The following is a 12,799-nucleotide window of genomic DNA, read 5'->3' as shown; positions in this document are numbered from 1 at the left end:
TAAATGTGATTTAAATTGTTTTTAAAAAAACTGGATGGTTGAGCATGGTTATTTTGGATCTATTTAATTCCAGCAAAGTTTAACCTTTTGTATTAGATAAACCAATAGGATTTAATTGAAATTATTATCAATTAACCTCAGATCTGGACATCTTCCTGTCAATTCCACTCAAGAGTTTGCAAACAAGTATTCTGAATTTCATTTTTAAATATTACTGTTGATATGAAATCTGGTCCAAAATTATCACAGTTAAGTAACATTCTCCAATCAACTACAATAAACATTTGCAGTTATAAGCTTGTGCATAATGGGAGGTATTTCTCAGAAAGACCATTTAAGCTTTTTGCAGGAATGACAGATTAATTCTACTGTGGTCTTTTCATCCACATGAGCTCAGTATTTTTCAAATGTAATTGCAGGAATCCTGCCTTGATTGGAGTGAAATTTTCAAATATACTCAAGACGCATCATTCAAAAATAATAATATAATTTTGTGGAAATAATTTCATTTTACCTTTTTTTAAAAATTTTATTTATAATTAATAATAGATAATACATAAAAAATACAATGTGATATATTTTATTCCATAAAACCCTCCTTCCCCCCCCCCCATCCCTATCCCTCCCACCCAACCCCCCCACTAACCTACTCCGAAAGAAAAGAAAGATGGAGGAGAATAATTAAAGCAATACATTCGGATATGTGTCATGGTTTTGGACCACACCACCCATGTATGGGATAATATTTTAACAGTTAGAACACATCCAATCCATGTATGGGCTCCAAACCTTAACAAAAAAAATTGTTTTGTAAATTATGTTATCTTCTCTAAGGGAATACATGACCTCATTTCCATATGCCATGGTTGAATATTCAATTTAATCTCATTCTTCCACGTAACTGCAAGACATTTCCTAGCTACTGCTAAGACCAACCTCAAAAAGGCATTTGAGATTTATCCAATTCAACTCTAAACACAATGATTTAATGTTACCCAGTAAAAATATCATAGGGTCAAATGGAATTTAAATTTAAACATAACTTGCAAGAATTCTTTAATTTTATTCCAAAAAGGTTTAATTGTGTCACATAGCCAAACTGAGTGTAAGAAGGTTCCTACTTCCTTATGACATCTAAAGCATAAATCTGAAGTGACATATTTAAATTTATTTCAATTTCTAAGTATTTAAATATAATTGATGACTAAAATTATAATGAACCAATCTAAACCTCACATTCACAATTTTAGTCATACTATCTTCACATACCGATATCCAATCTTCCGGGGAGATAGATATTCCCAAGTCTTTCTCCCATTTCACTCTAGTCTTATCTGGCTTTGGGGTTTTAACCTGCAATAAATTATACATATTTGATATAAAACCCTTCCTAGCACCATCAATAATTAAACTCTCAAATTTAGATCTTCTAGGAAGTCACAAAGTATGCCCAAAATTATTTAATAGTAAAACTTTAACCTGATAATAAGTAAAAAGAGTACTCAAAGGTACTCATATTTCTCTCTCATTCTTTGAAAGAAAATAAAATGTCCTGCCTCATAACAATCTTCTACCAATTTCATTCCATTTTGTTCCCATAACTTCAATTTTGTTCATAACTTTGATTATTGATCGTAAATGGTAAAAGCTTATTTTGAAATAAAGGCATCTTAACCTAGATTTTACCTTCTGTACCTAAAAACTCATTCTTATTTATCCATGACTCAAGCAAATGTTTCAATACTGGTAACCTGTAACTACTTAACTGAGAATTCCATCAATAAATAAATTGGTCCATCCTCTTTTCACCAATCTGAGATAAATTTAATACCCCAAACCGAAGAGCTATCCTCTTGAAACATTCTATTTATAAATTTTAATTGAGATGATTCATAATAATGTTGAAAATTAGGTAGTTGTAAACCTCCCAATGCATATTTCCATGTTAATTTTTGTAATGAAACTTGCCATTTTGTCTTTCCACAAAAAATTTCTTATCAAAGAATTAATTTATAAGGTATCTTACATGGAACAGATTGAAACAAATACTGAATTCAAGGAAAAATATTCATTTTGATACAATTCACCCTTCCTACCAACATTATTGGTAGATTCTTCCACCTATTTAAATCATTTTTAATTCTAGTCAATAATGGTAAATAATCATAATTATTATCAATAATAATACCTAAATATCTAACTTCACAATCTGTCTACATGACGAATAATCCATCTCCACCAAAGGCATAATTTCACTCTTCTCCCAATTTACCTTATAACCAGATAACGCTCTATACTGTTGCAAATGTTCATGTAAGGTCTCCAAAGACCGTAAAGGATGAGTTAAATATATCAACACGTCATCTGCAAACAAATTTATCTTATATTCATTAGAATTCACCCTAATACCTGTTATCAAATTATCTTGCCTAATCATCTGTGCCAAAGTTCAATAACCAATGCAAACAGCTGGTGACAAAGGACAACCCTGTCTAGTTGATTCTCATCATTGTTGTTGATATAAGCTTGAAATTCTTTCAGCTGAAATAAATGCATATTTTCAACTAAAATTAGAAGTCCATGAAAGTTCATTTGTATTTGCTTAATACTACAATAAGAACATTCAAATTTAAAGAAAAAAACAGAAGGTGCAAACAGTTTTCATTTTCTTTGTTTTCATTGAGTAAATTTTTTAAATGTTAAAAGAAATTGTAGGTTTTTTGTTAAAGACTTCATTGGAATGGTTAACAGCTTTCCAATCAGATTATAGTTTCAAGACTTCTGGAAATATTTGGAACATTCAATGTATGATGGGAGATTCCCAACATCAAAACGGCCACGTATGTGATAGACAAACACTGGTTTCCTGCAATATAGAAAATAAAAATTAGAAAAATGGCATAAAATTTTAAAATAATTTATTGAGACACTCTCACCTTGAGTAGAGCCAAAGTAAAAAATTTCCAGGTGCATCTCTCTCTTCCAAGGGTGAATTCTATTGAAAAAGAACATTTCAAATAAGTATTTTATATAAACAACTAAAATAATTCTTATTTTATCAAGAAATTATTAAATGATAAATTGATTGAAAGGAAAAGTTTATTGGAACTTTTGGGTCATTTCAAACATTTGATCTGAGCATACAATTTAAATATAGTTTTCTAAATTGTAACAAAAGATATTTCATTTAACTAATTGACTTTAAAAGATTTACTGCCTATTTGAAGCATGTTGTGGAGTTGTTTATATGAAAATGGAGTACATGAAAGTGAAAATATTAAATACAAAGTTTTCAAAATACTGTATTAATTAATCTTTTACAGGCAATATAGAATACTGTTTGCACAAAATGTATTAATACTTAATTCATCAACTTGATAACTGCCCGATATTTATCCAGTTATAAAATGATCTAAAAATTAATAGAATGGATTTACTCCCAACACTTACCCATTTGTCTTGAAGAAATTTTGCAATTAATGGAACTGTATTTTTTGAGTATATGTAAAAGCATGGGCACTGGAAGATAGAAAATTTAAATAGATAAACTTGAGTCAATATTCATCCAGACATATTGTGCTGAAGTGCCAAATGTTTTAACTGAAAGAAATTAAAGATGAAAATGTTAATGAGCTCCGCAAGAATGCACTAGCATGAACTGATGCTTTTAAAATTACTTTTTCCAAATAGACTTTTTAAAGAGAAGAAATGGCCAATAAATATAAGACCAAAAATCTTACTGCTCTGCGCGATGCTGTTTCAGTGGAGCTGGGTTTTTCTTTAAATCCAGTGACTTGAAAATTTTCATTTATTTCTAAAATGCCAAACTTTGCAGTTTCTGCTAAGAAGATGATGTGTTAGTTTTACCCAAATATTGGTTCAAAGAAAAAAATAAAATTTGTAATAATTTATTGGATTGACCTTCATTTTGGCATAGGTATGACAAAACCAAACTGTTATCGTAGTTAATATTCTGCAGCTCATCAAATTTTGCAAGGACATCTGAAAGATTGAAGTCCTCGTAGAACAATGTATCCCTGGGGAAAAATAAATAGTCAAAATGAAGGCCAGAACAATTTTGAACAGTCTGAAGCCCACTGCAGTAGATTTTCCCACATTCTTTTATAAATTGCGTGGGTATATCTCATGAATTGTGCATGTTTTTCCCACTTTTATACATTGTGCGCATATGTCTTATTAAATTGTGCATGTTTTTTTTCCCCACTCTTTCATAAACTGTGCGCATATGTGCTTTATTCCCGCTACTATTTCACTACCCTGTGTGTACGTAATGAGTCACTTAAGATGTCAACACTGGAGCTTGGGCTCTCCCCCACTTTGATCTGTAATACTGGATATTTAAGGTTAAAAGACAAATGGCCCTCCCGGTATTTCAACAAAGGTCGTTCACATGCCAGTTTAGCAGGTTGCCAATGTGAAAAGGACTATTGTTTCAGAGGTAGATTCAAACAAAAAATGTATAGTAATGTGATAATAAAACAGGAAGATTGATAATGATAGTAATCAAGTTGTCTTCAAGTAATGTTTGCACAGGTTAAGTGGACTTAGTCTTTCTGAGTTTAGAAATTTGAATGATAATATTTAAAGATCAACCAGATCATTTCAAAAGTTAAGACATATGAGAGACTGCAGATGTTGGAATATGGAGGAATAAACAATCTGCTAAAGGAATTCTGGTAGGCGAGCCTCATCATTGGAAGGAAAAGAATGCTCAATGTTTTGTGAAGACTTAAGAGTGCAGAGTGGTGAGAGCCAATATAATGAGGATAGAGTGGGAGAGGTTGAACAGGCCAGTAGGAGATTGATGAACTAAGGAAGGGTAAAGGATGACAGCTAGATGGTGAAGGGAGGGTTAGATGATTGATAAGTGTCTGATGAAGAAAGAAGCTTAAGGAAAACAATTATTCAGGATGGGATTAGAGATGGCTGGAAGGGTTGGAAAGAAAAGAGATTGATGTTGAATCTGGTAAGTCACATTCACTCAATGTGGAAACAACCCCCTTTGACCCAACTCTCCCATGATGACCAAAATTCTGCACCTGCCTGTTACCCCTTTATTATCTCAAACTATCCTATCCATATATAGTGTGTGTGTGTAATATATATCTATATTGGTTTCTATTATATCTCCCCCCCCCCCACCCCCAGTCTCCAACCAACCTGAAACCTGTGTCCTCTCATTGCTGATTTTCCCTATTCTGGGCAAAAGGCTGTGCAGTTACCTGCTCTATTCCTCTCATTCCGTGTGAAACTTTGAATGCTTTGCTGAAATCCATATATATGTCTACAGCTCTGCCCTCTCAACATTGTTGGTCCCATCTTCAAACTCAGATTTCTAAGTCATGACTATCCCGAATCAGCTGGTGTCCATTTAAGTGCATGTATATCTTCTCCCTCAGAATACACTCAACCTACAGATGTTCAGTTCATCAGATTCCACCACTAGTAGCCTTTATCTCCATTTATCACTGACCTCTAGCTGACTCCAATTCCACGTGAGATGACTTGTATTTGTCCACCCCATTATTCCCATTTTTCTCTCACCTCCCCTTTGTTAGGCATCTGCCTCCCATGACTCAACTCTCCCTGGTTCACCAATCTCCTAACCCTCATCCAACCCTCCCACTCTGTTCTCTTTATACTGACCATCTCCCCTCTGCATTCTCTCTTGAAGGGTTCCAGCCTCAAGTGTGAATTATTTTCCCTCCTACCAAAATGATGACTAACTTATTTTGTTCTTTGAATTATTTATCGTAGGGTACTATTATTATTAGCCAATGCTACAGAATAATTAAAGCTACAGAATTTATTTTAACTTTCAATGCCTAGTAAAAACCCCCATTAACCGGCACCTATAGGGGTTGGTAGATGCTGGTAAGTGAATTTGCAGTTGTTTAAGATTGCGTCTTGCGAGGGTTTTGTGAACTGACTGTTGGTGGGGGGGGGGGGGCTGAATGGAGAGGAGGGGTGAAGGTGCCAATTTTAAACTTTCAATTTTTTTACCTATTTATTTTGTGGGGATTTTTTTGCCAGTTCTTTGAAGCTGCTGGCTGCTTGAATTCCAGATGATAGGGGGTTTACTGTAGTCTCAAAAGTGTGTTATTAAAGAATGTTAAATATTCCATATTTTAAGTAATTTGCATTGATTTAAATTATTCAATAGCTCTTCACTTCTGTATTGTTGCTTACCCGCCTAGAATCAATACATGATCATTGATGTCAAATTGAGTAATGGCAAGCTGAAGACAAGCAATAGCACCCAGACGTTCCTATGAAGAGAAGAAACTTGTGTAAAAAAAAGGCAAGATAACTGTTCATTAAAGTTGTAAATTTAAAGATGAATATAGTAACAACATTTTAGTCAGTGTTAAATACAGTACTTACAAGTTAATAAATTAAAATAATATAAAGATAGGGACAATCCTTTTATTTATTTCTTTGGCATTTCAAGAAAAGCTTCCTTGCAGAATGGAGTTTTGCAAAATTCCTTTATGAATTGGATGTTACTTTTATTACAATGTTAATCTCCAATCAAAAATATACTTTCCATGTTCATAATTACCACATTTGGTCAGGTGGAATCAGTCTATACTCCTCTGGTTTGAGTGTTTAGAATAAGGATCCTGTCTTATATCAAGGAGATGGCCTTTCAGGTCAAGAACTGAGAAGTAACGACTTGAAGGGCAGTGAGTCTTCGGAAGGCCAAGGTAACTCAGTTATTCAATACTTTATTATTTTATATTTTTATTAAGTATTTTGTTATTGCATGTTTAAGACCAAAGAAATTATTTTTCGATATCAAGCGGAATGGGATTAGTGCTGAAAAGTGTCAATGAAGTAGCAAATCAATTGTGATCTTCTGGAAATGATGCAATAAGCATGAGGAGCCAAAGCCATATTTTGTATGCATGAATTTACTGACCATCATAGGAAGTTACAGCATTTTGAATCAGCTCAAGTTCATCAAGTATGAACCTGAGGTTCAACCTCAATACATACAGTATACAGGAGGGAGATTGAAAACTTAGCTGAATGGTGAACTAACAACAACCTCCCACTCAATGTCACCAAAACCAAGGAGCTGGTTTAGGAAGGGAAACCAGAGTTGTACGATCCAGTGATCATTGGGGGATTCGAGGTAAAGAAGCTGAGCAAATTTAAATTCCTGGGAGTCAATCTTGGAGGACCTTTCCTGGACCCATCACACAAATGAAATTGTGAAGAAAGCACATCAGCACCTCTACTTTCTTAGGAGTTTGCAGAGATTTGGTATGACTTTTGAAAAAAGGGTAAACTTCTACAAATGTGTAGTGGAAAGTGTGCTGACTGGCTGCATCACTGCCTGGTATGGAGGAACCAATACCTGAGACCTGCAAAAAAATAGTGGACACAGCCCAGTATATCACAGGCAAAAATCTCCCCACCATTGGGAACGTCTACATGGAATGCTGCCGTCAGACACTAGCGCCGATCATCAAGGATCCATACCACCCAGGAGATGCTCTGTTCTCAGTGCTGCCATCAGGAAAGAAGTGTAGGTGCCATAAGGCTCATACTATCAGGTTCAGGAACAGTTGCTACCCCTCCATCATCAGACTCAGCCACAACATACTCAATCAGAAGCTCATTTAAGGACTCTTACTTTGCACAATATTTATAACTGAATATTTTTTTCTGTATTGAACAGTTTGTTCACATTTGTTTCTTTGTTTACTTTTCTCTTTTTTTTATATCCATCTTTCTTTTTTTTAATTTTTTTTTTCACACTACGAACCATACTGACCAAAATACACACAAACATTTACCTCTTGAATATACACAGTGTCATTTTCTCCCCTTTTTCCCCCTCTCCCCACTCACTCAACGTTCAATTTTTTTCACTACTATTAGTAGAAATTCTGCCTGGCCCACAGGAAAAAAGAATCTCAGGGTTGTATGGGATGATATGTATGAGCTCTCACAATAAATCTGAACTTTGAACCTTAATTATAACCTAACCTAATCTAAACATAGATAAGGGTGGCACTGGTGCCAGTGATCTGGGTTTAAATGCAGTAGTGTTAGTTATGAGTTTTTGCATGGGTTTCCTCCCATCCTTCAAAACGTATGGGGGTTGTAGGTTAATTGCGGTATTTGGGCGGCACAGGCTCGTGGCCAGTAGGGCTTGTTATCGTGCTGTATGTCTAAATATAAATTTTTAAATGTTACGACTTTCTAATGTTCTATACAAGCACTATCTATATGTAAAAGGGAAGAACATTTGGAAACTAATACAGTACAACTCCGATGATCCAAAATGATTGGGATTGGGCCCATTTCGAATAAACAATATTTTCGGCTAACTGGACATTTTTTTAAAACAGCAAATCACTTGTAACAGTCTTTAAACATCATAGGAAGGCTTTTTAAGTATGAAATAATGTTTAATTCTCGCCAAAAAAATAACCTGAACAAAATAAGATAAATCCAACACAAAAAAACTCAAATAAATGAGGATTTCTGTTTATTTCGGATATCCTCATTTATCCAAAAATTTTCAGAGGCAAAATGAGGATTTCTGATTTTTATGAAATCCTAAATTATCCAAAAAAAAACATTTCAGAGCTAAAAAGGACGTCACTTCTGGGTCCAAAAAACTTTGGATAACTGAGAATTTTGGATAGTCTAATTTTGGATAATCAGAGTTGTACTGTAATTTAATTCACCAATCATTCATAAATGAATCATCACCATCATTGCTGATAAATACTCATTTTCTGAACAAGTATTTCTCTTACTTTTTGGAAAAGAATTAAAGTAAAATAATAATCGATTTGAGGTTTAATTTCATCCAAAAAGTGTATATAATTTCATTGGTTATCCAATGTTTTTGAAGATCAATAGCCCCAAATCATTGATTGAAGATCCTGGATATAACAGAATACCCACCTCGTTACTTCTTGTACCATCATTTAAGACTTTAACATTTTGAAACTCCTTTGCCCAATCTTCAAATTTTGCATAATAGAGATCATTTGTCTGCAAAGATCATTAGCAATTAGCATATTTGCATTAATCAATAAGGCTATAGGAATTAAAGTTTCATTTGACCCCAAATATAAATGTAAAAATACTGAAAATAAATTCAATTTTCAAGCATGATTTCTCCATAATATTCAGATAATTGACCCATGATAAACGACGAACTAAACTGGGAATTAAAATGATGACTTGGCATTTGGAATATGCAAATGGAGCATGAGGAAAATAAATCAATTACTTCCTCATTATTCCCATCTATAATTTAAAATTACCATCTATTTCCAATTCTGTGCTGAAATTCATGCAATGAACAATTTGTGGTTTTAAAAAAGATCAAATGTGTTTAATTTTTTTAATATCTCTAGTACTGATTTGGACCCTGGTATTTTTGATCAACAATTTCTTTGGCTGATACCTTCAAATAATACATCACCTTGGCAGGCAATGTGGAAGTCTTTGATTTTACTTTTAAAAAGACGTGCCTTTTTGAAATAAAAAAAAAGCACTGAAAATCTACCTTCTGTTTAAATAAATTTCCTAAGGGCAAAATGATTTTGTAAACAGGTCAAATAACCATGTTTTCATACCAATTTGAAATATAGAAATTAGGAAAATAATTTCATAATGGCTTTCAGAAAGTTCCAACTTAAACCCAGTAAGGCAGTTGGCTCATTGGTCAATTTGGAGCTAATTTATCCCACTCACTTCATCTCTTTTTTTTCTGGTTGAGTTGACTTTCCACTTCACTTTGGGAAGCTACTAAATCTGCTTCCAACACCTAGAGATTATAACAAATCATAACATCAATTTGTTTTTGTCACCTCTGCTTCTTTTACTGACACCTTAAATCTGTATATGACTATGAAATCTGTTATTTACTGTGTTATCTTCATTAGAATTCATAAAGAATTGTTTTTAAAATCAGCATCAAAACTTCTTTCAGCTTTATCTACTTAAAGGATAAAAATCCCTTTATTTTTCATCCTTCCTTGACGTCCTTTTTTAAAAAAAAAATCTGATATCCAGCATGGAAATGTATTCCAACTGAGGCCTAAGTTGTGTTTTTCATATTTTGTATAAACTTTAATTTTGGCTCTATTCCACTTAATTATAGAGCCAAATCCACATTTTTAGCAGCCTTTCAGTGCACACAGGCTTCCTGTTTGCGTCACCTAAAATTGTAGCCATCTGTTCAAACAGTCTCTACTTATGCTTTTACCAAAGTATTAATGTACCCTTTTTTTGCAATAAACCATCTATCTGCCCATATCATTATATTATTATATTCCTTGAAGTTTACTGCATTTCCAAGTTTTATGTCTTCTGCACAGGATGAAATTATTCCTTGTCATAATTATAGCTGTGATCGTTCAAACAGGTCTCTTTTTCGGGGGGAAAAAATCAATATATCAACGTACAACGACATAAACTGTATCAATAGAGTTGATCTTGCTTATCGTTGACAGCCAATGACTTATAAGTGGCTGATGCCCTACTGGGAGAAGGGGCTTCGGGATGCCAAGGAGATGCTTGAAATCTCCGCTGTCGTCACTCTGTAGATCACGGTTCAACCTTGTGCCGTAGCCGGCGGCTAGAATAAGAGCTTTCATGGTATCTGCAGTGTATCCTGCCGGAAGAGATCAACAACACAGAGCTTACGTGCTATCACCAATTTTTTTTTAACATATCACCACTATTTTTTGAAGCTATTTCCCATTGAAGTTCGAGGATTTTATTCGATAAAGTTTCTTTTTGCTACTCATCTCAATAATAAAATGCACGAGAACCCCCTTCCCATTCCTCCTCCAACACTTGGCGCACGTACTGGAGCTGTGCGAGAATTGACCCGGTTCTGGTGACACCCCAGGACCAAGGGGTGGTGTGGACAAGCTGCAAAGAGCTGACACTGGCTGGCGAATTCCTATCCGAAGTCCCAGGTGACCCAGTCAGACCAAGCCTTTCCTAAAATGCAGATGAGCGTTTAATCGGCGTGGCGGCTTTCTATTCAAGACTGGCCGCAAGTGGAACAGAAAGCTTGCAGATGGAAAGAGAAGGCCATGAAACAGCCGGAGCCGTCCGATTCGCAATGGGGGGGGGTCCACGGAACGCAGGGCCCAGTCAACGCACAGAGCTTTACCTGGCACGTCGGCGGTTGCGCGGGGCAGCAGCGGAAACCGGAAGAGGCAACATTCCGCGCAGAGGCTCGTGGTTGGGCCGGCGGCGTTGCCCGGGAGACGCCGCGCGAGGTTCAACTGCCCACGGGCAGGCGAAGGAGCTGACCGCGCTTGGGGCATGCGCGATCCAGCAGCTCGGGAACAGCCCACCGGGTCCAGCGACACGACCTCCTCCCCTCGCTCCAGGGACTAGCCTCACTGTAGTTTCACCCACCTCAGTGTGCCAACTCCAGCTGCGGTCTCACCACTGAGGTGCTGTCACTTTCAGGTCGAGTTGGCTTGCCCCAGCGACAGGCTGTCATCTCTAGCCCCCTTCCCTCAGTGACGATCGTCTAACTCCAGCAGTGTGGGGGACAACCTCACCCGTATATTTTATTTTTATCTATTATAACTTGAACTCTACAAACCTTAAGTGATATTTTCCAGTTTCATATCATTGTCAGTACCAGCTTGGCATTTTCAATAAGCTTTACCATCAACAGGACTCCACCAATCTTCAGTTTGATAATTCACTGACAATCTCCAGTAATATTCTCCTAACACTATTGCCAACTCCCTACAAACCTTCCCATTTCTTTATTGGCCTCAGCATTGCTACATCTGCTTAAGTAACCCAATCATTCTCAATGGAATTGTGCTAACTGCAGTAACACGACTGACCTCAGTACAACTCCACGGTCCTGTCGACACTTCCAATTTTAACATTGTAACTTCAATGATGTTATCAATCACAACAAAAATATATCAGTTCTCAAATCAGAACTTCTTTATCCTCATTGACCTTCCTCCAGTTCAGCTCATCAGCAATCTACCCTCGACTGAAAACATTCCGTCACAGGAAAATGTTGCCAACCTCAACAAAATCTAAGAGCACTACTTAGAACAGTATTAAAAGGGTAACACTTGTATCAGTTTCAAAGGGCTTTGGCTGCTCTTAAAGTTAATGAGAACTGTAAATGACCAAAACTATTTCCCTTAATCTGTATATTAATTTGCTATCTTCTGAGAATTGCTGTTTTAGCAAACTAATTTATTTATCCTGATATATTAACTCTTAGTGTCTCCTTATCAAAGGAAATTTCGTGACCAACTCACAACAAACTGTCATTCAAAGTTCATTTCAGTGGTATGTATTTTTGTATAATATGAAGAATATTATTTATGAACTAAACTGATATAACTAGTTGGACCAGATAGGATTCTGGGCTTTAACAACTCTTTTAGTAATTTGAGAAAATAGCTGATTTATCCTGTTGATGAAAATATGTTTCTTATTCTTGTAGAGAAAACTATAATTTTATACAGGTTTAATGAACCAACAGTTTAACATTTATTTTCACTTTCGATAGTTGTGCTTTCAAATGCAATAGAATTGATTTTTTTGATGTTATTTATGGAATGCAATCTGATGAGGAATATTAAAAGCAATAAGAATCAGAATCCTGGAAGCACACAGCAAGCCAAGTAGTATCAATAAGGAAAGAAACAGTAATCAGAATTGGAAAAGTGGAAAAAACAAGTGTATGAAGTTGCCTTGATGGAAAGGAGTGGAGAGTGAGGGGATGCATTTTTCTCATTTGAAA

General features: G+C 35.4%; 2 protein-coding genes across 4 annotated transcripts in view; one reads left to right on the top strand and one right to left on the bottom strand.

Moving 5' to 3' along the window:
• Positions 1–2,655: 2,655 nt before the first annotated feature.
• On the bottom strand, positions 2,656–11,322 carry LOC138761849 (glucose-1-phosphate adenylyltransferase). Of its 3 annotated transcripts, none has more exons than XM_069934720.1 (9): positions 11,180–11,322; positions 10,461–10,669; positions 8,950–9,039; positions 6,211–6,290; positions 3,922–4,037; positions 3,741–3,841; positions 3,451–3,519; positions 2,937–2,995; positions 2,656–2,866 (listed from the first exon to the last, which is right to left on the bottom strand). In XM_069934720.1, exons 2-9 carry the CDS (start codon positions 10,650–10,652, stop codon positions 2,773–2,775), a joined length of 801 nt encoding a protein of 266 aa, XP_069790821.1. In that variant the 5' UTR covers positions 10,653–10,669; positions 11,180–11,322; the 3' UTR covers positions 2,656–2,772. The 3 variants fall into 3 exon arrangements, with proteins under 3 accessions (XP_069790821.1, XP_069790820.1, XP_069790822.1); XM_069934719.1 differs by lacking the exon at positions 11,180–11,322 and adding an exon at positions 10,868–11,173; XM_069934721.1 differs by lacking the exon at positions 11,180–11,322 and adding an exon at positions 10,868–11,173 and having other exon boundaries at positions 3,741–3,838.
• ankar (ankyrin and armadillo repeat containing) overlaps positions 11,231–12,799 on the top strand; it is a 109,413-nt gene continuing 107,844 nt past the window's right edge. Inside the window, exons 1-2 of the mRNA XM_069934716.1 lie at positions 11,231–11,581; positions 12,291–12,342. The gene's annotated coding sequence lies outside the window, so the exon portion shown is untranslated. The remainder of the gene's footprint in view (positions 11,582–12,290; positions 12,343–12,799) is intronic.

The sequence above is a fragment of the Narcine bancroftii genome, chromosome 4 (assembly GCF_036971445.1).
Source record: "Narcine bancroftii isolate sNarBan1 chromosome 4, sNarBan1.hap1, whole genome shotgun sequence".
In the NCBI taxonomy this organism is placed as follows: domain Eukaryota; kingdom Metazoa; phylum Chordata; class Chondrichthyes; order Torpediniformes; family Narcinidae; genus Narcine; species Narcine bancroftii.
The sequence above is the reverse complement of the archived record's forward strand: the minus strand, read 5'-3'. Positions and strand labels throughout refer to the sequence as shown.